Raw genomic sequence first — 27,887 nt, forward strand, 5'->3', positions numbered from 1 at the left:
CTTGATAGCTGCCTTTCTTTCAGTAAGACTGAAAGCCCTGTCTTGTTCTTTTTTGTCTCTCCAGCAAATTAACCCAGTGCCTGGCATGTAGTGAACAAGTAAATATTTATTGAGCAACTAATACAACATGACCCCTAACCCTAGATGTAATTTACAACTTGTTGGATACATTCACCTGTATACTTTTTAATTTTTAGAATTAATTTTAGTGATATATATATTTTATGTAATAGTTTCCTATTTTAAATATACAGTCTGATGAAAAAAGTATATACCCACATAACTACACCACAATCAAGATATATAATATTTCCATCGCTCACTTCCCCTACAAATTCTCTGTTTTTCATCATCAATCTTTATCACCACAATCCCTCCTACAACCCAACTAACAGGTTCTAGGCCACTGATTTAGGTTGTGTCACTTTATATTAGTTTGCATTTTCCAGAATTTTATATACATGGGATCATATAGTACGTACTCTTTTGTGTTTGCCTTTTACACAACATAGTTTTTGCGATTTATGCACATTGCTACATGTATTAGTAGCTTGCTCCTTTTAGTTGAATGCTAGTCCATTGTTTCACTGTACTACACTGTATCCGTCTGTTGATGAATATTTGGATTGTTTCCAGTTTGGGGCTATTATTAACAAAACTGCTATGCACATTTGTAAACAATCCTTGCTTGGACATATGTTTTCACTTTTTCTTGTGCAGATACCTAGGAGTAGAATGGGTAGATCATTAAGGTAGGCATATGATTAAAATAAACTGCCAAATTGTTTTACAAAGTGGTTTTACCATTTTACACTTCCACCAGCAATGTATGAATTCCAGTTGTTCCATTTTTTTATTTGTTTGAGACAGTGTCCTATGCTGTTGTCCAGGCTGAGTGCAGTGCCCAGCTCACTGCAGCCTCAAACTAACTAGGAGGCTCAAGTGATCCTTCCACCTCAGCCTTCTGAGTAGCTGGGACTACAGGCATATGCCACTATGCCAGGCTAATTTTTTATTTTTTGTAGAGACGGGTGTCTCCCTATGTTGCCCAGGCTGGTCTTGAACTCCTGGCCTCAAGCGATCCCTTCACCCCATTCCGCCTGGGCCTCCCAAAGTGTTGGAATCAGGTGTCAGCCACTCTGCCGGGCCAAGTTGCTCTATATCTTCAGTAACATTTGGGATTGTCTTTTTTTTTTCTTTAATTTTAAGTCATTCTAGTGGTTAGGTGGTGGTATCTCACATTAAAATTCACATGCCCAAACCTCTGAATCCCCATTTACAAGAATCCCTATCTTACACGCTAACACTTTGGACTTTCACTTAAAAAAATTAATGATACCATGCTCAAAAAATTAATGATAAAGCAACAACAGACCACTAAGTATTTATCATTCTCCTAACTTTAGAGAGTAAGCTTCATGAGGCTAAGACCTATCTTGTTTTTCTTACATTTCTAGTATCTAGCACAATGCCTGGTGCATAGTATGTACCTTTATTAGTTATTTGTTGCTGTGTAATAAATTACTCCAAATCTTAGCAGCTTAAAGCAACAAACATTTACTGTCTCACATAATTTCTGAGGGGCAAGAGTGGGGAGCAGCTTAGCTGAGTGGTCCTGAGTCAGAGGCTATCATGAGGTTTTAGTCAAGCTATCAGCTGGTGCTGCAGTCACTTGAAGGCTTGACAAGGGCTGGAGAACTGGCTTCCAAGATGGCTCACTCACATGACTACTGCCAAGAATCGTCAGTCCCTTGCTAGTTGTTGTCAGCAGTCTGCAATTCTTTGGCATGTGGAGCTCTAGATTTGCTCAACATGGCAGCTGGCTTCCCCAAAGTGAGTGATTCGAGAAAGAAAAAGTTGGTTACATAGACCAACCAGGAGATGGTGGATGTTGCCCCTAACTTCCTGGAGGCTGGCTAATAAAGTGCATAATGAATATTTATTGATTAAAGTAATGTGTGTCTGATACTGTACTAAGCATTTTACATATATCATTTCATTTAATCCAGATAACAATCCCATGAATCATCCTCATTTGAGATATGATAAAACTGAGGCTTATACAAGTTAAGTAAACTGTCAATTTCTACAAAGCTAGTGGCATAACAAGAGTTCAAACACAGATCTCTTTAGCTCAAAGGCTGTGAAAACATGGTTCACAGTACAAATGAATAAAAGAATTACATTATTCTAAGAATAAAGTGATTTAGGTGGTCTTTTTAAACTTTGTTTAAATTCAGTCAAACTCATTTGTATGTGGCGGAAGAAACTAGATGTTTTATCAGGCGGGAAACCCTAAAATTCTTCAGGTGAGTAAAAAGTTAATTGCTTCCCGATTCTGTAGTTGACAAGGTGTTGTTTCATTTTTTCTCTCTTACTACGCTGTTTCAAATTCTTGGCAGATTATTGGAAACAAGGAAAGTCAAGAATTCTCCCAGTGACTACCCATAGAATTAAATCAACAAAAAATGTTGATCATTGACTGTGCATATGGCATTGTGGCAGCTTCCCAGATCTACAAAGCAAGTCAGACAGTATCTGTTGTTCAAGAGGTCACAATCTCTTTCGGATTAAGGTGATACAAAAATAATAACACAGAGAAGCTGAAGCATCATGGAGAGGCACACAAGGAATGCTTATTGAGGTTTGAATTTTTAAAAGACTGGACACGTCTTTAAAATACATTTGGTGTTCGTTAAAATAATCTAGTGTGATAACCTCTGGAAATCACATTATTTTAAATGGAGGGAACTAGCCTTCTTTAATTTTTTTTTAAAAAGTTGGAAAACTTGAAGACAGGCACTTACCTTTCCACATGTCTCTGTCAGCAACCAGTTTTCTAGGAAGGGTGGCAGAAATGAGCTTCATATGTTTCTGGAATGCAAGAATGTAGAAAGGGGGGTGGAGGTTCAAAGTCCAGGTAGCTCTCTGTGAGAATGCAAGAATCAAATCAGGACAAACAAAAGAAGGGTGAAGTGGGTAGGGCAACGGAGTTTAGGGATTGACTGGAATGAGAGTTAAGGTGATAATGCTGGGGTAGAAATGAAAGTCAGACCCCTCCTTACGGACTGGGAAGAAAGGAGCCCTCCTAGTAAAGTTGAAAAGACCAAGTGTGTCCTCTTCTCCATTTCACCGGGGAAACCCTCCTGTGCCCAGTCGTAAGGTACAGGAGAGTCTATGGAGCCCATGGAGAGTCTAACGCAAAAACTAGTTTCCGACCAAACTTTGCCTTGGCCACTGAGCATGCTCAGCTTTGTCTTCTATAGAAAAGTGAACTCCGTGGCTCCAGATTTTAGCTATAGCAGCTGGAGGGCGGGAGTGAGTGTGGGAGAGCCAGCGTGGCAGCGGCCGCAGGTGGAACCTGGAGTTTGAGTATGCTTGAAAGGGAAAGTGTGGAACGAAGGGGCGGCCGGGTGGGGAATCAGAGGAGCCCCCAAGGAAATGATTCATCATTGTGATTGACCTTGACTTTAGCAACCCTTCATTAAAGGAGAAAATTTGGTTATTCGGAGATGGGGATTATGTTGCAAACAGTTACAGGCAAAGAGGGGCAGTTCAGGATTCCGGCCGTGGTCCGCAGGAATGAGTCGGGGCGAGGGAATGGTTGTTATAACCCAATAGTGAGCCTCCCCGGTCATCCGGGCTGGACGGGACTGGGGTTGTAGCAGAAAAGCAGGAGCTGTATGGAGGATGCTCACCTGGCAGCCTCGATCTGCCCCTCTTCCCTCGCTCCTCCTTCCGCACCAGCCACAGCTAGTTGTCAGGGGCCAACATCTGGGCCGGGCTGGAACTGGCTCAGAAACTCGCTTTTGCCTGCTTATTTCTGCAGTTGGGCTCCTTGCCAGGTGCAACCACATCTATGAGAATCTCGCAGACTCTCAGACTCCTATGCCTTTGCTGGTACAGGGAGGAGGATTTACTGTCACTCACTGCATAAACCATGATCACCAGAGATGTGCTCCCAAGTTACAAAGCCTGCAGGCGGTGCCCGAGGACCAGAGGGCAGGACAGGGGCCGGGCGCGGCCAGCTCACACTTCTGGGGCAGCCGTGAGCAGCGGGCACACGGGCAGCCACCAAAGCAGCAGCGAGCGTAGTGCAAACACCTCAAAACTACACCGAATCCCGTAGCGCCTGGCGCCCCCGGCGCGCAAGGTACGCTTCGGGGCGGTCCTGTCTGACCCCGGAAGAGAAAGTTGTTTTGGGGAAGGGGAGCAAGGAGAGGAGTGCGAGTTAAATAAAACTAAATATCAAAGTTGTTCTGCTCTGCTCAGGCCGCCTCTACTCCGCCTCATCTTTGCCCCAAGTTCTTTCACAGTCTGCCTTCCTCAAACGGCCCGATGCGCCCCCGTCCTTGCCGGAGTAAGCAGATCGCCAGCAGCCGGCCCACAGGTCAGTCGACCCTCTCTGGATGCAGGTCGCCGGGAAAACCCGGAGCGGAGCATCCCTCGGGCCGGGAAACGCCCTCGGCGCTCACCCACTGGCGCGCATGCTCAGTCCGCGCGGCGGCTGCGAGTAGGAAGCTCCGCGCGGCGGCGGGGGCGGCGACGGCGACTGGCGGGTGGGAGTGGAGGCACCGGCTGGCGGGCGGGGGTACAGGGACGGGGCAGGGGCTCCCGCTCCAGGTTCCTTGAAGCACTTCCGACCGCGAAGCCCGGCGCGAGAAGCGAGCTAACCCAAGAGCCAACAACGAGCGCGGAGAGGGCAGCGGGCTGAGCGGAGCCGCCGGGAAGAACGGGCTCGGAGCCCGGGTCTCCGCCGCTCGGGACCCGGCTAGGCGGCGGCGGGGGCGGCGATGTTCCACTGCATCCCCCTGTGGCGGTGCAACCGTCATGTGGAGAGCATCGACAAGCGCCACTGCTCGCTGGTCTACGTCCCCGAGGAGATCTACCGCTATGCCCGGAGCCTGGAGGAGCTGCTGCTGGACGCCAACCAGCTCCGCGAGCTGCCCGAGGTAAGGGTCCGGCCTCACCTGAGCGCTCTGCCCGCTCGTCTGCTGTCCCTTCCGCTCCCATCCTCTCTCGTCCCCTCTTCCACCTCCGGGTCCGGCGTGAAGGAACCTTCCCTCTTTTATGCATTCACCTGCTTCTTTCTCCCCCTGTCTCTTTACTTCCATCCTTTCCCAGTAAAAGTTCCTTTTCATTTTATTCAAAGTGACCGGATATTTTGCGCGTAGTCACTGGGGCTCGTGCTATTGGAGAAACGTTCTGGACTGTTAAGTAACTTAGATCCATGCTAGGTACTGACACCTGGCACTTGTGCCGGGTCAGATGAGAAGCCGGGTGATTCGGGCTGTTTCCATCTGGAAGCTACAGAGCACCGCATCCTGTCCCCCTCCACTTCCCGGGGTCGTTCCCCCACCAAGGGCCGGGCGCGCCTCTCCTTTAGTCAAGGCATGTCCCGGAGGGCCTTGTGACCTGGGCAGCGCTCAAGCGGGCCGCACTATCTCGGCGTCTTGGGAGGAATGAGGAATGTGCTCCGTGCTTTATCGCGGGTGGGCTTGGCCGGCTGGCCTGCGGTGGCTGCGGGGGTGGACGCGGGATGGGCGCAGGGGAGAGCTGGGCCTGGAGCGCTAGGGGCAGGTGCCCAGATGCCGGCCGCCCGGGCCCTGCCTACGTGGACCTGTTGCGTGGTGGGAGCTGCGGTGAACGTCAGCAGAGGCTCTGCCCGCGGGCCAGCCTTGCAGCCGCCTTTCCCGGAGCGGGCACCGTCGTCCTGCTGACTTTCTCTCCTTGCAGTGATGCGTTATCTCTTCAGAGTTGTTTATGTAAATTGATCACTCCATTGCCGCCGAACTTGTCAAGCGACATGTGCTGATGGTGCTTTGACCGAGAGTAGGGGTACAGCGAACTTCTTTCAAGCTTGCCTCGGGAACTTAGCTAGAGTAACCCCTCAGGGGGAAGGTGTCTCAAACCCAGGTGTGTGCAGGAAGTCACTGTGCAATAATCCAAAGGTGTGCAGGAAGTAGGGAGACTGCTGGGAGTCGGGGATTGGACCTATTTAAGGCCTGAGCTTTGGAACGCAAACTTCTTGTTGCCCTTTAGTTAACACAAGCCAAATCTTTGTCACAGAAACACTAATCAAGTGTTCTGACTTGGTAGAATGACCTGATACGTTCTCCAGCGCTGATGGAGCATTTAAACAATCAGAACTGTGTGTTTTTCTCAATATTTTAAGTGGTGGTGTTCTTCTTGGATTAACTTTCCTGGGTTCATGTGGAATTGATTGGATGTTTGCTCTGTGTAATCATAGAGATTATCCTCACTAGGACCTTTGCAAAGCCCCCCAGGCTTTATTTAGCTTAGAAGCAGCAAAGCCATCAAGTTCCCTCAGGCGTTTATTATTTTGCAGGCATTTTCAAACACATGATTTTTTTCTGGCCTTTCACGTCCTTGAAGATTTCTTACCAGTCGTCAGCTCCCTCACTGCTTTAAGTTGTGTAATTTTAGGCAGTGATATCACCAGGAATATAGAATATGTAATTTAATAGTTTTCAGGGGCTTCAGGATGACATTATTGAAGATGGAGTGAAAAGTTATTCACTAGAAATGATTCATTGCCCTTTGTGGTATTTGTTTGTTTGTTTTCTTTTGTAGAACTGGAAGATTTCCTTTGACTGGATTGGCTTTTCACTCCCTTCTGCAGGGTTTGTGGGTTTTCCTGTAATGTTGGGGAGTTCAGCTTGGCATGGGAAATTACATAATTTCCCATGCCAAGCCGAAATGTCAGGTCTTTCTGTGATCCTAAATGGAAACTTGTCAGAATCTCAAAATATAGTCTGATGGTACTCTGTAAATACGGTAAATAAACAAGCTTTTCAAAGGTTACAGGTGATCTTGCTAATGGATTATTATTGCTCTAACAGCTGTTAAATTAGTATTAAAGTTTTTAGGTTGTGTAAAATCTACTTCTCCCTGACTTATTGTGTGTCTTGGTGCCTGGGTGTGTACATGCCAGACATGAGAACCACCTTGCAAACATAGATATCTGTTCCATCCCTTCCATTCTTTCCTTGGGCTATCTGTTGTCTCACCTCTGAGATCTGTATAACTTATTACCACTGGTCTCTGCTGCTCCTGCTCCAAACCCCTGTCTCCTTACCTGCCACACACAAACACATCTCTTTTGTTCACAAGCCTCAAAGGTCCTTATTTTGGTGGCCATACCAGCTGTATGTTCTCCTCTCTATAATTTGTTCGGAAGCACAGCTTAAGGGGAAGCCGGTACCCCTTACCAGGGCAGCAAAGATGCACTCTCTCCAGGCTTCAGTGTAATAACAGCCACCTTCTTTCCACTGAAAGGCCTGCAACTTCTGGTTTGCGCCAATATCTTCCTTTTACAAATTCAGATTCAGAATTGAGGTGACTTTCTCAGGGCTATCCAGTGAGTTAGATGCCATTGCTGGTGGGTCTTGTTCATTCAGATGTCAGCCAAATACAATTGCTTTGGACACCTAGCAGGAATCTTCTATCCTGCTTCTCACACCCATCAAATCTTTATTTAGTCTCTCCTGTTTTACTCATGTCATTATAACTTAGCCTTAGCCAAGCATTTATTGAGACTCCATTATTTGCAAGTTATTGGGAATATAGAGATTAAAGGAGGCATGATTCACATCTTTGGGAGGAAGCAGATGATTTTAATCCAGATGTAGTTAGTGTGGGATGGAAAGGACACCACAGTTAAACTACTCCTAAGCTATGGACTTGATGGTTACTTCCCTAATCTTTTAACCTTTTGCATCAGACCCCTCATCTTTAGTTTGGTTGCAGTTGGGTGATAGCCTCACCATCCTTTTTGCATCCACCTACTTCTCCCCCATACCCGCAGTTTGATCCTTTTTGGCTCTGTGCTAACAAAGGCAGTCTCACTGTAACCTTCTTGAGATGTCTGTGTGTTTTTGCTTACCTTTGTTTATTTTTTATTTATTTATTTTTTGAGACGGAGTCTTGCTCTTGTTGCCTAGGCTGGAGTGCAGTGGCATGATCTCCACTCACTGCAAGCTCCTCCTTCTGGGTTCACACCATTCTCCTGCCTCAGCCTCCCGAATAGCTGGGACTACAGGTGCCCACCACCACACCCGGCTAATTTTTTAGTACTTTTAGTAGAGACAGGGTTTCACCATGTTAGCCAGGATGGTCTCGATCTCCTGACCTCATGACCCACCCACCTTAGCCTCCCAAAGTGCTGGGATTACAGGCGTGAGCCACTATGCCCGGCCTTACCTTTGTTCAGCACAGAATCTCATCCTTGTGACACCCAATAGGTCTTGCTCAATAAACAGTTATTTATCTGTTGAATGAATGTTGCCGAATCTTATAAACATCTTCCTCCCTCTGCTTCTTTCTCTTGCCTTAAGCATATCACTGCTCCAGCATCTATTCTTTTCTAATATAGTCAGAATATTCAAGTTGGAAGCAACTTCAGAAGAAAAGGTCATTCATAGGGTGACACTGTTTTGTCCTACTTGCCCTGCAGGAACCTTGGCTTCCCCTCTGTACTTCCTCAGCCTTTCACATGCCATTGGTTTTCTCCTCGGTGTGCACCAGTTCTCAGATACCTTCAAATGCGTGTGTTTTCCTGTAATCTCCAGCACCAATATAGCGCTTCATGTAGTAGTAGGCAGCACATATTTTAAATGAATATACTAAAGGCTTCATAGCTTTAAAAATTTGAATTTCACCTTGCCACCTCCTCTTAAGAGTTCAGTTGATTTTTGTTGATTGCCAGATGGCATTATCTCAAATGCCTGCCCCCTACATCATTCTTTCTCATATTCTGCTTTATTTTTTCCTGTCCTTTAGAGCACATATCATTACCTAACTCCAGACCATATATTTGCTTTCTTGTTCTTTGTCTCTCTCCCTAACTAAAACATAAGCTCCATGAGTGCAGAGGTCTTCACGGCTGGACCTAGGACAGTATTTAGTACATAGTGGGCACAAAGATGTGTCAATGAGTCCTAACATGGGTAGGTGGGCCCTGTTTCTTAGCCGTCATAATTCCCCTTCCTATGGTCAGACTTTTGTACACCAATCTAGTGAAGCTATTGTTGACACGAAGTCTTCTTTCAGAATCCGGTGTCCTTGTCTTGCCAGTTTTTGTTTTCCATCTCTTCTGTGCTGGACACCTTTGATTGCCTTATCTTTGAAAGAATCTTCATGCATTGTAAACATATTTTCTATGAACATGACTTAAAGTTTAATATATCCAGCTGTGATCTGTTAAGGGAATATCCATCTCCACTTGTGGTAAGTCCCTTTTGCCTTAAACCAACCATGTTTTAATTTAGGTTTCATATTGCAAACTGACTGCTTTTCCCAGAAGTTCTGTTTCTAGGGGGCAGGGCAGCTATTCTTTCCATCTCAAAGGTCCAAGGACTTACCTCTGATCCTTCCTTCTTCTCTCCATTTTGTTGCCAAGTCCTGCCATTTCTGTTTTCACAATGCCACCTATTCTCTCTCAGTCCCTCACTCCCATCTGGTTGGCTTCATCTGGATTTATGTTGTCCGTTGCTGGTTGTCTTCTGCTGAGGCTCTTTAGGGCTGGTCTTGAAAGGGCAGAGAGCAGAGGTACTGGATTCAGATAGTTCAAAATGCTGCCCCAACACTTGGAGATTCTGTTCAAGCCTCTGTTTCCTTGGGTGTTACCTACTTTATAGGGTTATAGAGTTATTAAAGACTACGTGTAAGCACTAAAACTGTCAGCACAGAGTTAGCTCTCAGATGTCTGACATCTTTCTGGATACCGTGGCAAGATCTGTTTATTTTAAAATAATGTTTCTTTTTTTTTTTTTTTTTTTTGAGACAAAGTCTCTCTGTCACCCAGGCTTGAGTGCAGTGGCGCGATCTCAGCTCACTGCAACCTCCGTCTCCTGGTTCAAGTGATTCTCCTGCCTCAGCCTCTCGAGTAAGCTGGGATTACAGGCGCACACCACCCTGCCCAGCTAATTTTTGTGTTTTTAGTAGAGACGGGGTTTCACCATGTTGGGCAGGCTGGTCTTGAACTCCTGACCTCAAGTGATCTGCCCGCCTCCGTCTCCTAAAGTTCTGGGATTACAGGCATGAGTCACCATGCCTGGCCAAAATAATGTTTCTTAAACTGGAGTTTGAAGACATTTTCCTGGGAGTTATTTTTTAAGGCCAGAATTACATTTTTAATATTCTTTTCAATAATACTTTTTTTTTTTTTTTAGACGGAATCTCACTCTGTCGCCCAGTCTGGAGTGTAGTGATGCAGTCTTGGCTCACTGCAACCTCTACCTCCTGGGTTCAAGCGATTCTCCTGTCTCAGCCCCCTGAGTAGCTGGGATTACAGGCGTGTGCCACCACGCCCGGCTTATTTTTGTATTTTTAGTAGAGACGGGGTTTCACTATGTTGGCCAGGCTGGTCTCAAACTCCTGACCTCAAGTGATCTGCCCGCCTCAGCCTCCCAAAGTGCTGGGATTACAGGCATGAGCCACTGTGCTTGGCCAATAATACATTTTTTTAAAAAATCACAGATTCTGTGACATCTTGATGACCTTATAAATGAGCAGTGCCAGAAGACTTTATTGACTGTGTTTGAGCATTCCTTTAATTGTCTCTAGCTAGTGGGGGAGGAACAGATGTGAACTTATTACAGAAATGATTTGTTGGTGTCAGAAGATGGCTGGAAGTTGTATGAACAAAGGTTTCATGGCAATTTGTTAGACGAAAGTGTTGGGTAGCTGAAGGGGTCACAGTGCACATTGGTGTCAGCAAGCAGAATGTGAATGCAGGCTACCTCCTCCATGCTACTGTTGTATTTAAAACATTGCAAGCAGCCATACAGTGTCTGCAAAATTGCATCATTGTTGTCTGTCATGTTAAATTAATGTTGAGCTTTCTTTTATGTGTTTTTACCAGATTTAAAAAGTGTTTACCTTATAGTTTTATAAGAGCTAAAGCATAGAGAAGACATAACCTAGTTTTATGTTTGGACATACTTCAATAACATTATAATAAATGTAATTTAAGTCAATGCTTAGGGGAAAGGGGATCCAAAGGAATATTTCCCCTTTATAGTGCTGATCTATACATTTCTCAAGCTGGGGAAACAGTTGTCATTTCTCAGATACCCTGTTACTATCACACAATTTAGCATTTAATTGTTTCCTGTGTTAGTCCCCCACCCCTCACCCCATACCTCTCCTCACCTCTCATACTTAAAAGTGAGAAAACTGAGACCTAGAGAAGTTGTCATTTGTCTGGGGTTAGTGGAGATTAGAGTCTCTGGTTAAGAAACATTTAGTGAGTATCTGTGACATATTAATAATAATTATAATGGGTTAGTGGAGATTAGAGTCTCTTCAATTAAGAAACATTTAGTGAGTTTCTGTGATGTATTAATAATAATTATAATTTTCACTGCTTATTGAGGTTTAACTGAGTTTTAAGCATTGTATTAAGTGCTCTACATAAATAATTTCTCTAAAATGGAATAACAGCCCACTGTAGCCATTATGATTTCAGCTTGGCAAATGCAGAAACTGAGTCATAAAAAACTTACTTAAAAAGCTTAAAAGCCTTGTTCACGGTTAGTTCTGGAGCAAGCAAGAAACTCCTGCAACATGTGTGCATTTACTGGTATGCTGTACTGCCCGCCTGGGAGCAAGGAGGCATGGCGATGTGAAGAGCCTCTGCAGAATGCCATGACAGCTAAGGAGATGAACTCTACCCTGTAGGCAGAGGAGCCTCAGGGAAGGTGTCTATGCAGAGGTGAAGTATGGAAAGATCTTTGTTTCTAGAAAGATCATTCTGGGGCGGAGGAGAGAATAGAGTCCGGGAGACCAGGCAGGGGCTCGTTGCAGTGGTTTAGGCCAGAGGAAAAGGTAGAGTACCTGTGGGATGCTCTGGGAGATGGTGTCATTAAAGTTTTTACCGCTGGGAGCCTCTCCCTTCCCATCTGCTGCTCTTTCTACTATGCCGCCTTGTGTTGTGCTGACCCATCCAAAGTGCTTCATAAATTTGTGGGACGCCAAATGCAAAGCGTTGTCCTCCCTTCTGTGGACATGTTTTCCTTGATTGTGGGGTGCCCTTGTAAGATGCTCACCAAAACCTGGCAAGTTTTGTAGTAGGCATTGGCTTGGAAGAAAGATGGACAGCCAGATGTGTTATGGGTAGGAAAAGTTTGCTTATTTTTGGTTTTATTTAGATGAATGTGATCATTAAATTTATAAAAATGTACCAGCAGTGACCCTGGTAACCCTGTGGGTTCTAGTTTTCTGAGTAATATGAATGTATATTTATGTTTGTTCTATACTATGAATTTTAGTTTCATCATCCTGTGCTGGAGTACAGGTGCTGGAGTAGAGGATGCTTTCAAAGACAAATACTTGGAGAATATTTATTATTCTAGAGTAACTTGAAACTCATTGCTTGTATATCTTTTTAAAAAGTAGCTCAAGTCCTTGAGAAAAACAAACCATTTGCTTAATGAAACTTTGTGACAGTTGACAAAGATAGAGTCATGCTTTTAGTATGGTAAAACAGCAAAATGAGCCTGCTTCCACAACCCCCAGTTCCCTTTTCCTGGGGCTCCCAGTGGAAAAGGAGCACTTTGACTCCACCTCACAGGCTTCCAGTGAATTTCCCCCGTTGCCAGAATTTTGCATCTTCTGTACTGTAACAAACAGGTACTTGAGATTTCCTTAAAACGGACCCTTTACCACAGACTTGAGATTTTAGGGGTAAGCCACTCTTGAGATTTACACAAGAGTATCAGAAATAGCAGTGTAAACATTTCTTTGCGATGATGACAGATCCCAGACACGGTCTTGCTGTGCCGTGGAATGAGATGTCGTGTTCTTTTTGGGTGAGGATCCAGTGAGTGCTGCAGGCTTCTCACTGTGCTCACTGAAGTCTAGGGCAAGTTCACCTATTTTAGGACTCTACCCAGGATGCAGGGCTAGAAATGTTTGCCCTCTGCTTCATAAGATAGTTCTGAGGGGTGATGAGACCATGGGCCAGATCTTCCTAAATGCATAGGAGAAACTTCTGGATGTCCATTAACTTTCTCTTGGGTATGATTTAGTGGACAGGAATGGAATGGTAATTTACTATTGCATGTGGTATTTTAGAAGATCTAATAGAGTGTGTGTGTGTGTGTGTGTGTGTGTAGTGTAAAATACCTTGGACTCCTAAAATAAGATGTAATATTTAAAATTTTTCCCTCCTCATTATTTTGATCTAGACTATAATGTTTAGATTTCAGGGAAGTTGACTCAGTTGGAAGAAATTTGGTGTTTTTGTTTCTAAAAACCCCAAGGAATGGATTTGCCATGTGGTGAGTGGAAGGTGGTGTTACACCTAATTACAGCATGTTCCAGACTGACTCCTTGATTGTGTGGCTGAATGGAGAGGACTCTGTCCATCTGGCCACCATAGTCACCTTTCTTTCCGCAGTCCACCCCCACTTCTTGGGAAGAGATAATCTGGAGGGCTGTCCACTGGCTTGTGAGAACTAGGCGCCTGAGTCAAATGAGCAGTTGTGAGGGCCAGAAAGGGGCTGCAAACCTCTCAGGATGTGATGTGGGCTCTGACTGCTTGACTTGATCTGGAAGATGCTGAATAAATGCCTTTGAGGCTCATGTTATTAGTGCAAATGACCTTGGCTATGGTGTTGTCTTGTGTTTATCTTATTATGAGAGTAGTGTGTGTTGGATGCTTAAAATAATTCAAAGAACAAAAAAGAAAGAATAGTCACTTGATTTCCTTGAAATGATATCATCTGTTAACAATTTGATTTTATTAGAATTTTTTATTTTATTTTTAATTGACAAATAATTGTATACATGTATATGGTATAACATAGTGTTTTGATACATGTATACATTGTGGGATGATCAAATCAGTCTACTTAAAATACCCATCACCTCACATATTTATTATTTGTGGTGAAGACATTTAAAATTCCCTTTGATTTTAGGATGTATTTTAATGGATTGTTTCTTCTTCTTATATCACCATGTATTTGTTGTTATTAAAACAAAAATAGAACTCCCACTATATAAATTGTTTTGCTGCTTGTTCTTTTTACTTAACACCATATCTTGGACATTTTTCATATCGATGTATATAGAAGTATTATAGCATTACTGCGAGTGCTATAGTATTCCATTGTATTGGATATAGAACTGTTATTTATTTTTTAACTCTTTTCCTATTACTGAATATTTAAATAGTTTCTAATTCTTTGCAATGATGAGCCATGCTGGATTAAAAGTTCTTGTATTTATTACTTTGTATACCTGTGCAAATGTTTCTTTAAGATACATTTCAAGAAGCATATTTGCTGAATCAATGGATATGTACTTTACAAAATATTGCTAGATTTTCAGTTTTTTAGTCAGAGTTGGATGGAGGCCTAGAGATTACACAAATCTAATCTGTCGTTTTGCACCTAAAAAGCTAAAGTCTAGAGAGGTAAAGTGATGTATTAAAGGAAAATAAAGACATGGGCTGCACATTCCCGATTCTTGACACACAAGTCCTGTGATCCTTGTGAGATCTTGAAAAATAGGCCTAGAGGCTGTCTTTTTTTTTTTTCTTCTTTTTATCTCTGTGCCCATTATTCTTGAGTGCAATTCTTTTCCGTAGGTCTGGAAAAGGCCTCGGGTAGGCTTTAGTCAGTTGAGCAGGTATTTGTGCCAGATCTTTGGACGACTAACATCTAATACTTGCCACATGAATGTGCGTGCCAAGAGTTGCTGTGCTATAGGCCCTTGTCAGAGGCTTGTTGCATTTGAGGTGTAGGAAAGCAGGACTCCGGCTTTCAGTGCTGCCGGGCTTTGACAGGCTGGGGAGGGAGGAGGGCATTGCAGACAGGGAGCTTTTGTGAGGTGACATATGCTGTGTTTGGAGCATAGATTCTTACTGTGGGTTGACTCGGTTCTCTTTCTGGAGTGAGAGGGCAGGGTGGTGTGCAGGATGTTTGGGAACACAAAGCTTGGTCATTAACTTGTGATGTCTGCATGGATCAGCACCCCCACCTCAGTCTCTTTTACTGAAGTCTCCATTCAGGCCAGATCCTCTTACTTGAAGATGAAGTATACATAGTTGTTAGGAGATTGTCCTCTTCATGGTGACACCTTGGATAGGTAACTAGTCTTTCATTGTACTTCAGTTTATTCATCTGTAAAAAGAAGGTAATAATAGTCCCTACCTCATGAAATTGTATGAAAGTTACATGTGTTACTCTGTAGACAGTGCTGAGAACAGTATCTGGGAGATAGAAAGTACCCACTACAGTCTGATCATTGTTATCAATACTGACTTTTGTGGTAGAGGCCCACACTTCTTCATTTGTGCTTCCTTCACATCCTTTCTCAATACTTGGTCAGAATGATCTTTCTAAGACACAAATGTGACAGTGATTGCCTGCTGTGGTGGCTTCCCTGCACCTGCAGGATACAGTCTGGCGGCATGCCGTGCTCCGCCTACCCCCACCACCTCACCTTCCCTCAGCCTTGTGTTTCAGCCCCAGTTAGCTGCCCTTAGTTGCTGATGTATTGTTTCATGCTTCTTAGTCTTCGTTTTTTGTAGTTCCGCCTGTGGTGAAGTACTCTTCCCACTTCTTTGCCTGTCTCACTGCTCCTCATCCAATTGGACAGAGCTCTGGAGCTAACATTCCTCCAGGAAGCCCTCCCATCTCCTCTGTGGTCTCTGGAGACACTTCTGACTTTATCGTTGCATTTTTATAATTATCTCTGTCCCTCATCAAAGCGAGTTTCTTAAAGCTACACATCTTTTCTTTGCATTCCTGCTGCTTATTAATAGGGTGGTTGGTGCAGAGCAGACCTTGAATACATATTTGAAGGGCATCTTGGGGGAAGTTTTCAGCCCTTTTGGGGAGTGGATTTAGTAATGGCTTTGAACCAGACCTGTGAGGGAGAGCTTGAACATGACACCATGAAGAACCGGGCAGTCTATAGTCCTTGTGTGTATGGGTGGCACCATGATGGAGTGGAAACAGCACTGGCCTGGGTGTCAGTGCTGGGTTCTTGTCCTGGTCCTGTCCAACACTAGCATTGTGACCTTGGGCGGATCACATACTCTCTTGAGCCTCAGTTTCCTTACCTGAGTGGTGTCAGCAAAGTCCCTCTGTGTGTTGACCCTCTCTGATGCTAATTTTATGACTTGATGTCCCAGAGTGAACCTTTGATGAGTGGTGCTACAGTTGGGCACATACTCTGTGAGGTTGCTTCATGAGGTTTAGTAGAACCACAAATCTAGGCTTAATCATTATAATCAAGGATTTGATAATAAGGAAAAGCTGTTCCAAACACTTACCCTCCTGTGGTCAGTTGTTGATTCCCAGAACCAATTAAGGAAAAAAGATCAGCAGATTTTCTTTGGTTAAAACACTCACTCCCTCACCCCCAACAACCTTTGAACACTGAAGTTTTTCTCTTTTGTCAGTTGCATTTTCCCAGCTTTTCAAAATGAGGCAAAATGGGTGAATTTGGCTGGGATCTTTTTTGTGTCCTTATTAAATGAACTCAAGCAATTCAGAGGGTGTTGTTTGAAACTTCCCTTTGTGTTGATTTTAGTACCTGAGAGATTGTATTTTGAGAAACAGTTTGGGGACTGACCATTAGAAATATCTATGGGTCAGTATCAGATTGAGGTGGCTTTGCAAGGAGTAAGTTAGGATCAAAGGCTACAGCTCTCTAGTCTCCTCCTGAATAGCTGGCTTCTCTGATGGGATGTTGGTGTCAGGCTTCAGAGACATCTTGGTTCAGGAATGGGGACTAGGGATGGGTCTCTGCTGGATCCTGACAGACCCTCCCTCCTCCTTCCCTCATTCCCTCCACATACTTATTGTTGAGTGCTGGCTGTGCTTCAGGCATTGTTCTATCTAGAAAGGCAAATAAATCTCTGTCCGTATGGAGCTTCCATTCTAGGTAAGGATGGGAAACAGACAAGAAAATATGAATTTCAGGTAGTTACAAAAGCTATAAAGAAAACAAAACAGAGAAGCCAGGCGCAGTGGCTTACGCCTGTAATCCCAGCACTTTGGGAGGCTGAGGCGGGCAGATCACCTGAGGTTGGGAGTTCAAAACCAGCCTGACCAACATGGAGAAACCCCATCTCTACTAAAAATACAAAATTAGCCAGGCGTGGTGGCGCATGCCTGTAATCCCAGCTACTTGGGAGGCTGAGGCAGAAGAATTGCTTGAACCCGGGAGATGGAGGTTGCAGTGAGCCAAGATCACGCCATTACACTCCAGCCTGGGCAACAAGAGTGAAACTCTGTGTCAAAAACAACGACAACAACAACAACAACAACAACAAAAAACCCCCCAAAACAAGGAAGTACTGTAGAGAGTGATGCAATTGGAGATTTCTATTTAAGGCCTCTCTAAGGAAGTGACATTTGCACCGATGGAGTGGGGCAGCCATGTAAATATGGCAGAGCTTCCTGCAAAGGCTTGGGGATGAACTTGGTGAGTTTATGGGCAGAAAGAAGGCTAGTGCAGCTGGAGCCCTTGGCATGGGCAGTAGGAAATCCAGGTGAGGATATTGGCGGGGCCTGGAGGGCCTGGCAAGGAGAGTGGATGGGTTTTCATCAGTTGAAGTGTGGCAGATCGTAAGCCTATGAGATACCTGATTTATGTTGGAGAGTTCACTCTGCCTGCTGATTAGAAATTAGATGATAGGAAGAGAAGAAGCAGGGAGACTGGGAGAGGGGGCTTTTATTGAGAGGTTCTAGTGAAGTGCTGCTGGTGACGTTGACTGTGGTGGTAGCAGTAAATAGTGAGATAGCTTGGGGGTAAAGTGGACAATACCTGCAGGATGTAGATTTTTGGTTGTATTGATGGGGAGGGGGTAGCAGAATTATTTATTGATTTAGGGAGGACTGAAAAAGGGAACTGCAGTATAGGAACTGCAAAGTACTTGAGTTGAGTCATGGCAGAAGTTTTTATGAGACCTAGAATTTAGGAGAGGAAACCTGGGTAATTGATAATTATAATAATGATAGTCAGCATTTTATGAGCAATGTGCCTCAGTCTGCTTTAAGCACTTCCCGTGATTAACCCATTTAATCCTTACAACCATAGCTATATTTCACATAAACCGGTTTATTTTACAGATGAGGATACTGGGACATGGAGAGGGTAAATAACTTGCCAAGGCCGTGCAGCTACTAAGCAGAGTAGCAGAGCTGTGATTTGAAGTGATGCAGTCTAGCTCCAGACCCAGTGTTCCTTATCACTGGACCTTCCTGCTTCAAGGTCAGACATGGGGAGACAGTGTTGTCTGCACCAAAAGCCACCTGATGAGCCATAAGTTGCATCTGTTCTGTGAAGGGGAACAGAGAGACATCCATGACCCCTGCACTCAAGCCTGAGTGACAGAGTGAGACCCTGTTTCAAAAACAAATAAATGAAAAGAAAAAGAGCACTGAGCTGAAATATCATTTAAAGAAAGGGGTCACTAAATATTAATGAGCTCATTCAAACATAATCTTTCAAAGATTGGTGACACCCATTCTTTGGTGCTGGATTTCCTACTTTCAGGACATAACTTAACAGCTGAATCCTTATATACATACTTAAAGTCAAAGCACATCCGTCTGGGAAAACAGTAGGAAGCTCTCTGAACAGCAATGAGCATTTGTTTTCTCATAGCAGCACTCCCACTATAAGTCTGCTCATAATTATTCAGCTGTTATATACTATTTTTTCCTGTTCTCAAAGCATATCAAGTGATTATGAAGAAATCATTAGTCTTGACTGTAAAGGTCAGTATTATAAAGAGGCTCTAATGTGCTTTCTGGAACTATACATATTTCAGTACTGTTACAAATGGATGCTAATAAAAGTTAAGGGAAAACAAGCATTTTACAATAGATCCATCTTATCTAATAACATATTACACTTATTCTCATACCTTGATTTTTGATAACTTCATTGCAAAATGGCAGGAGGAGGAAGGGGGCAGTGTTATTTATGCCCCACACCGCTGGTAACTATAGTGATTCACTGAAATTGCATGGGGACAGGAGCAAAGTGAATCAGATCTCTGTTCTTCAACCCAGTCACTATCCCTCTTTGGTAACTTACTGTTTAAAAGGAAATTTTGTATAAAGGTGGTTTTGGTAAGGTAAATACAGCAGAAGATATTTACTTGTGTACTTTATTTAGTTTTTAAAAAGTTTATATATTCTAAAATGTTTATTTCAATTTTCAGATACAGGTACAAGGTAAATCTGGTCCAAGAGAAGCATCAGGTAACTTCTGTGGTTTCAATTCACTGGTAGTTTCCCCTTAGTGGAGGGTTCAGCCCTAGAGAGACAGAGGAATATATCTGGAATACTCTGCACTGCAAATAACAAAAATCTCAACCTAAAATGCCTTTAATGAAACAGGTATTTAGTTATCTCACACATCAGGAAGCCTGAAGGTAGGGGCAGTGCTGGGTGCTTGTATGACTTCCCCGTGACTTGGTCCTGTGGTGGTACCCTTAGCAGAGAGGAAAGGGATAGATAGAGTCACAGGCCAGCCCTGGCCACCAGCAAGGCTGACAGTGACAGTGTCTGGCTTTTTGATTTTATTTTAAATTTTGACTCTGTAGCGGGAAGCAGGTGGGCAAAGAATAGTTGGAAAAAGAGGTTGGGAACGAGTGTAGGGTGGGCACTCTGCAGTGTCTGCTGCAAGAAGGAAGGCAGGAAGGAAGGCAGGCAGACAGTGAGAGCCTGCCTGATTCTTGCAGACACCCTTCTTTCCCGTCAGGGAGTAGTAGATAAATGTTATGTCTCTCGTTTAACCCTATGTCTTCTGCCAAAAGCATAAGGACCATCTGCTCAGGAAAAATCTCTAGCAGGAATGATTTCTGTTTCAAAGTATTCTTAAAAAAGCTTTTACGACCGGGCACGGTGGCTCACGCCTGTAATCCCAGCACTTTGGGAGGCCGAGGCAGGCGGATCATGAGGTCAGGAGATAGAGACCATCTTGGCTAACATGGTGAAACTGTGTCTTTACTAAAAATACAAAAAATTAGCCGGGCGTGGTCGTGGGCACCTGTAGTCCCAGCTACTCGGGAGGCTGAGGCAGGAGAATGGCTTAAACCCAGGAGGTGGAGCTTGCAGTGAGCCGAGATCCGGCCACTGCACTCCAGCCTGGGCGACAGAGCGAGACTCCGTCTCAAAAAAAAAAAGCTTTTACACGTAGACATTTTCCCTAGATTTTATTCTCACTTCTTGTGTGAGAAATTTTGAGAGAACAAAAACATACATAAATAGGGTATAATAAAAATTAAAGTGGTCAATACACTTAGTTTCTAACTTGTTAATTTTCTGTCACTCAGTGATAGGACTAGCTCTCCCAGCCTCTTTGCCTTTCTTGGTGCTGTCCATTCTGCTCAGAATGCTATTCTCCAATATCAGTGCTGCCTTCTCTGTGAAACCCTCCCAGGTCTCCAATCTGTCAACGTCTCTGCTCCCCCAGCCTTTGAGGTTTACTTTTCTAATGAGATTCATCAGGACAGGACTTAGCTGTGTATCTGTTTGTTTTCTATCAACTTATCATCAGGGACTTACTTATGTGTTTCTACCCCAGGCATTGGGAAATTCAGTGCGTTAATCACAGAAATGCTCAAAAAGCATATTTTTTTCATTAAAAAATATATTTTGTACGGAGTAGTTTAGATACGTAACTCCTCAGATATGTCCACATTCTCATTGTGTCTAACCACTCTGTTTTAGTGCCTTGGCATAGTGAGTTATTCTGAGGGCCCAGTGATGACAGGAGCACAGCTTTAGTTTCTGTTTGAGACAGGCGTCTGTCTTGGGAGGAACTCTGTAGGCTACAGACCACAGCTCTGGCCCCAGCTAGGCATGTTCACATTTGTTTGCTATCCACCTGAGAGGCAGGTGACGATGGTGGCTGAGTCAGCATGTCCTGCTGGCAGAGGGTCAACAGTAGCACAGAAAGATAATATGTCATTAGTCATGTTGAGAGAAGGACGTTTCCTCTCCCACTTGTCTATTAGTTGGGGTGTTAATGAGGAGTAAAATGGCCAAAAGGCAGGGAGCTTTCTCTCAAAAGAGAAGGCCTGAGCTGCTCACACACAGGATAGGAAGGGTTGACTAAAACCTCAGTTGTAACTTTTAAAATACCAATAGCAGCTCTTTATTAGCTGCATACAGTATTCCAGATGTACAGCTAGGCAGTTAAACAGATTTTGTCCTGCCCTCACATCAGCCTTATGTGTGAGGATTTTTTTTAAGTCACACTTTACAGATGGGAAAACTAAGGCTGAGCACTTTGCCTGGGGACACTCAGCTAGGAGAAGCCTGGGCTGGGGTTAAGTCCAGGTCTGCTAGACTACAAAGGCACAGGCTTTTACATGCGAGGTACTAATCTGACAGGCCCTGTCGATTGGGTGGCACCTTTGAAATCGTCATGCAGTGAATGCATATTGATGGCCTGCTGTGTGCCTTAGGCACTGGGGATGCAAAAGTGAGTGCACAGTGCCTGCCTTGACACCTGAGCAGAACAGATCGTGGTGAGCCTGTGTTGTGAAGCTAATAGCAAAGTCTTCCTGGAGGTAGAGGGCATTGCATGCACAGGCAGGGGCACCCCAGAGCCAAGTGTTGTTGGAAGCATGGGGTTTAAGAAGAAGGTGTCAAGAGATAAGGCCCCATCATGGGCAGCCTTGAATGCCAGGTTAAGGAGTTTGGCTTCTATTTTGTAGGGAGAGGAGTGTCTTGTTAGACACTGATTTAGAGTGCTCAGCCTAATGGCAGCTTTTGGATGGATTTGAAGGGAACAAGACTGGAGGAGATAGGGTTAATATTTAGAAAGCAAACCAGGGCAGAATTTAGTGACTGACTGGATTTGAAGCCGAGAGTTTGGTGGTTGGGGGAGTGAAGGATAACAGTTGAATTATTGGTTTGAGTGACTGGGTACCACCTTCAGAATTTGAAGAAAGAGGGGAAGGATGCTTGTGGATAAATAAAAGATCAAACCTGGTGGCTTTAGTTTTCTCAGTTCAGGATGAGATAGGGCAGTGTGCTAGGTGAGGGAGGTGGAGGTGGAGCATGGGGTGCCTTGGGGGTGGTGAGAGGAAGGAATGGGAGGGGGAGCTAATGGGCATTGCTGAGGTTGGCATGAAGTTTTGGTGGTGCCAGGCTTCCAATTTTTTTTTTCCTCTAGAGTGCTCAACTATACAGGCTTAGAATAGAGAAAGGTGGATTGTGGGTGCTGGTTCTACCTATGGAATAGGGAGTGGCTGGATGAGAGGGTGGGATGGGGCCACTGAGGATGCTGATGAAAAGGTACTTGGGATGCTGTACAGAGAGAGAGAAGGGAGTTCCAGAAGGAATGGGTGGGCAGAGAGAAAAATGGAACAGCAGCATAGTGGATTGTGGCCATGGGAGAGGTCATGGCCAGATCCAGGATACTGGAGTTGAAGATTCATAAGAGGAAGCAGCTGTGAGTGAGGCCATATTATGGGGTGTGACTCAGGAGCGGACTGTGTGGATTGGAGGCGTGTGGTGGTCATTGCCCTTAAGGAAGCCCAGGAGTTGCTATGCTTGCTTGCTGGGTGGATCAGCTCCATGAGGGACCAAAAAATCAAATACCTGTGGCAGGGCCAAGTGGGCAAATTGTAGGATAGGGTGGGCTAGTTATAGACAAACCTGTGCAAACCAGAGAGTGCATGCCCCCTCTGCAGAGGACAGCTGCCCCTGCCCAACTCTACCAGCTGGAAGGTGGGCCTGCTGTTACTGCCTGGCTCAGTGGTTTTTTTTTTTCTTTTTTTTTCTGGAAATCAGTTTTTATGTGCAGTTTCCTGATTTTTAAGTGTTCAGTAATTAAAAATGGACAATGATTCAACAATTTGGAAAATACACTGTGAGCTATAGGAATCAGGTATGCAGGTTGGGTTTGACTCCGTGGGCTGCCTGTTTGCACCCTCTGATCTTTGGACACCTCGACAGGTCCTAGGACTGTGGCAGGGGGTGAAGTGGGGAGGTGATTTTGAATTGGATTCTGTAGTCTTGAAATACCTTGCCTTCTTGGTCATCTCATCTGGCTTGGAGGTTTTAAAGATAAGGAACTAAGTAAGTAGCTAAATTAGTTTTTCAGTAGCAGCTAATAGGTAATGATGGTTATCTGAAGCCTGTGGCTCAAAGGAACTGCAGATTGTGTTGGAAATTTTGCTAGCTCCTTCTGAAACCCTTGCATCCTTGCTCCTTTCCTCTATACAGAGTGTCCTTTGGCTCTCATGGTTTGTTTCTTGATTCGTACTTCCTCTTTTGCTTATTTACAGCATTTTCTTCTCTACTCCCTTTTCTCTTCATTGCTCATTTACTTCTCTAACTCCAACTCATCTTTCATAGGATTCAGCTCAATTTAGTTGGCTAAAGTAATGTGTAGGTCAAATATTTGTTGTATTGATTTATTTAGTAAAATCTTCTATTTTCTTAGTTTTTAAACTCAGTGAATTAACTGAATTGTTGTTAGATGGTAGTGAAACTTTTTTTTAAAAAAATTAGCAGATAAAAAGGTGCTTACACATACAAATGCATATTTTGCCCTTAAATTAATCACTCTGTGGGTTTTACTCAAATTTCAAAACACCATTGAACCTCTTTGGGAATTATCCTCATGCCACCTACACATATCTGTCCATTATTGGTGTTTGCAAATCTTTGTTTCTTTGAAGGTATTTACATTTGATGGTTGAGGCAGACTAAGAACTAAGTCTAAACAATAAGAGAAGTGACTATGAAGTACTGACACAGTGTCTATTGTTCTACTCAGCAGTGAGTCCCCAAGGTTGGTCCAAGCAAGAAGGTGCACAGATGTTTGCATAGTGCAGCCTGGTCGGAGTATGTGCTACCAGCATAGCTTTGAAAACCTTGCTTCCAGACATGCTATATTTATTAAGCTAACGTTAAATTTTCTTATTTTCAGACATTTCAGTTAGACCTTTGGTTGGTCTTTAGGGGATAAATGTGCAATTTCTATTGGCCTTTGAAATACTAAGATAGACTTTGAAACCTGCATTACTGTCTTTCTGGGCCCTTTGAGCTCTGGATATTGTAAATGAGGAAATATTAGGGTATGGGCTTCCCTAAGTGATGATTTTAAAGAATGATGTGAATGTGGCTGTGTGGTGGCAGCATAATTGTTGAACAACATGCATGTAAACCGGGCTCACCGCCAAGCCTCTTGTGTATAAGGAACCAGGCTGTCTTTCTCTGGCTGGTCACTTGTTGCGGGGAGCACAACAGTGGTTTGCACTTGATTCTTTATGAGAAGCACCTGGGGAGTTCTTTTAAAAAATACAGATTCTAGAGCCTCATTTCCAGTAATTTCACCCATTATGTTGGGGTGGGGGTGGGGGTCATCAGTGGGACCAGGAATCTGTAGATTTAGCTAGTGCCCCAGGTGACTGATGCTGACGGTCCTGGGGCCACACTATGAGAAACAGTGGGGCAATGGGCTTTGGGTTGAATGGACCTAGGTTCATGTCTTATCTCTACCCTCTAATGGTTATATGATCTAGCAAAGCTACTTGTCATCTCCGAGCCTCATTTTTCTCACCTTTAAGTGAGGATGATGGTTCCATCAGACACGGCATATAGCTCCAGGTCATGAGTTTTCCTTGGGCCTCCTCCTGGGCCATTATTTGAGATTTTCTTTTCTCTTGTTCTCTTTTCTCCTCCACTTTAGGGCCTTTTTCTCCACATACTTGCATATGCACACACAGTGAGCGTGTCCTGAGGAACTAGTACCCAAAGCCTGCCTCAGGTCCAGTCCTCTCCTCTTAGCTTATTGAAACGTGGTGACAGTTGTCTATAAGTTTGTCCTGCCAAGGCCCAGAGACTTTCCAGACTGTAAGATTTGGTCTGTTCATGTTGAGTCTGTAGGGAATTTAGGGCATTTGTTTTCAGTGGACAAACTTAAGCAAGTTCTCTCTCCTCCTGCGTTCACTTGTGAAGAGTTCACTGTACACAGATAGTCATTCCTGTGAAACTTTTTGTTTTGGCCAATATGATCTTGATCTTCCTGGAAGATAGGCAGGCCGGTTTTTAAAAATGTTTTATTTTTGTTTGTTTTTAATGCTAGCACTGAAAAATAATACTTTGGTCTTGGCCCATACTGCTGTCAAAACAAAATGCTTCCTGTATCCAGGGTATAAGTAGGTTTAACGAGTACCCAAGCATGTTGCTGCTTTTAGTTTTTATCTCTGCTTTGTAACTTTTGAAGTGGAATAACTCTGCATTCTTTTCTTGCTAATCACTTAAAATTTTAATAGAAAGTTTTACTTTTATAACGTGAGCTCTTTTGGCAAATGCATGAAGGTGTGTCTAATGTAATTCCAGTTTCAGAGGCACTTTTTAAAAAAGTAAAAGAGGCTTTAATCTTCAATACTTTTGACACTGGGCTATTTATTAGGTATTTTTAGTTTATAAATTACAGTGAGCATGGTACCAAAATGCACATTTTTTTTCTGTTTGGTATATTTCCTGATTCTTGGCTTGGTAATTATATTCAGGATAATTTAGTCTTGGACTATAAAATAGATGTTGGGTCTATATTCTCTACCTACTATACGTTAAAAATTACGAGTTCATTACGTGACAGAATATATAGGTATATTTTAGGATTAGAATTGAAGCCCTTGGTATCTCTGTCAAAAGCTTCTTGAATCTTGTATGAAAGAAACATATGGGAAAGAGAGGTCACTGAGATGGAAATGCTAAGTGCCAAGTGACTATAGAAATCAGTAAAAAGCCTTTTTTTGTTGGTTTAGAGTTACCCAAATCAAAACAGGGCAATGTTTTTGGTTGTTGCCTTTAAATGTAGCTTTCTTACAATCAGAATATATAAATCACAGGTTAAAGTTTCTTATTCAAGGTGTTATATATTTTCTAGGATACTTTGTAAACTGAATATTTCTTTCAAAATGACCCCATGGAGGGCTAGAGGGAAGGATAAAAAATGTGCATAACACCTCTTCTTTCCTTGTATTTCTGATTCCTCTGCAACTTGTGAATACTTTCGTATATGCCGAACAATCTGAAAGTCGGAACCTCCGCTAAAAATCCAGCTCTCTTCCCCCTTTAAAACATTTCAACACATTAGCTTCACTTAAGACAAAGAAGATCGCCAAAATTTTAATTAGTGGCTCAATTTATGAGCTAAAAACATTCATTTCAGCTGATATTTTTGAAAGAGATTTTTGACCCCCAATTATGGACATGATATTGATGCCCTTTTAAGAAACTTTGACAAATACAGAAATGTTTAAAGACATAGAAGAAAAGGTCACTCATAATCCCTACCTAAGATTACAGCCCCTAATTTCAATCCGAGACACTTGTCTGATGACCCACTTGCATACCACCTAGCTGGCTCCCTCATGAGCCCTGGGGCATCCTTCACCCAAGCATCATAGCTGCCATCTGGCACTGTGCATATCTGGCACACAGGTCTTTATCTCTATGGGATTCTGAGCTCCTTGAGGGAAGGGACTGTCTTCATTTTTTTCTTATTTAAAAAAATTATATATTGACAGATTATAGTTGTATATATTTGTGGGGTACAAAGTGATGTTATGATTTTTTAATATAATGTGAAATGATTAAATCAAGCTAATTAACGTATCACCTCAAATATTTAACATTTTTGTGATGAGAACATTTGAAATGTTCTATCTTAGTGATATTAAAATGTGCAGTACTCAGTTATTAGCTCTATTCACCATGCTGTGCAACTGACCTAAAAAAATCAAACTTATTTCTCCTAACTTAAACTTTGTACCCTTAAGAATGAATGGGGATTATCTTTGTACCCCCTTAAGAATGGAGATTATCGTTTCCCCATTCTCCTTACCTCCAGCCTCTAGTAACCACCATTTTACCCTCTACTTCTATGAACTGAATTGTTTTAGGTTCCACATACTATAGGCATAATGGGTTAAGACACATGGTACTTGTCTTTCTGTGTTTTGTTTATTTTACTTACCATACATAGTGTTCTCCTTGCTGCAGATTGCCTCAGTTTTTGTATCCCTAGAATCTAGGGTACTACAGTAATGTAGGTACTAAAAAAAAAATGATCAAGCTACATCCTATGCATTTTAAGTTCATATCATTTAATTGCATAAAGCCAGTGCTATGTGCGCTGTATGATCACTTTTTTTGAAATGTCTACAAATATTTTAAAGAGCATTTTATGTTTTGCATGTGTAATGTGTAATATATGGACATGGTAAGACATGAATACAGCACAAAAGGTGCACGTACAATGAAAAGTGGGTTTTCTTTACATCCCTTTTCCAGGTCTGTGCTTCCTTTCTAAGGAGAAGGCGACTCTTTTATTACCTTTGCATCTTTCCAGAAATAATCTATATTAATGCTTGTATACACACAGGCTATCTTTTAAAAAATCTACCTTTGGGTTATAGGGCAATGGTAGACATGTGAATGATACGGCTTTTTTGGAAGTCATTCTGGTCTTATCTATTAAAATTAAAAATCTAGCCTAATAATTCCAGTTCTGGCATTCTGTTTTATAAATAGAAATACCAGTGTATCAAGATAGAAATGGAAGGATTTTTATATCAATAGTGCATTTTTTTGTGGTGGCAAAAAAGAAAGGAAAAAGAAAAAGGAAATACAGTGAATGCCTGTCAATGAAATTGTTGAATAAATTATGGTACATACATACTATGGCTGTGGTGCAGTCCTTACAGAATTAAATAAAGTTTTATTATTTGTCACAGAGGAACTTTCTTTATAAATTTTTATGTAAGAAAAGAAAGGCAGATAAGATTGCATGAGATTCTGTTTTTACAAAACAATGCTAAACTCTGTATGTGACTGGATGTTTATGTATAATGGTATGAG

The 27,887-nt window shown here is 43.0% G+C and overlaps 1 protein-coding gene across 1 annotated transcript in view; it reads left to right on the plus strand.

Moving 5' to 3' along the window:
• The first annotated feature begins 4,509 nt into the window (after positions 1–4,509).
• Positions 4,510–27,887, plus strand: part of LRRC1 (leucine rich repeat containing 1) — a 128,514-nt gene continuing 105,136 nt past the window's right edge. Inside the window, exon 1 of the mRNA XM_003828938.5 lies at positions 4,510–4,952. Coding sequence (XP_003828986.1) covers positions 4,794–4,952 — 159 coding nt within the window. The 5' untranslated portion in view covers positions 4,510–4,793. The remainder of the gene's footprint in view (positions 4,953–27,887) is intronic.

This window comes from Pan paniscus, chromosome 5, assembly GCF_029289425.2.
Source record: "Pan paniscus chromosome 5, NHGRI_mPanPan1-v2.0_pri, whole genome shotgun sequence".
Classification (NCBI taxonomy): Eukaryota; Metazoa; Chordata; class Mammalia; order Primates; family Hominidae; genus Pan; species Pan paniscus.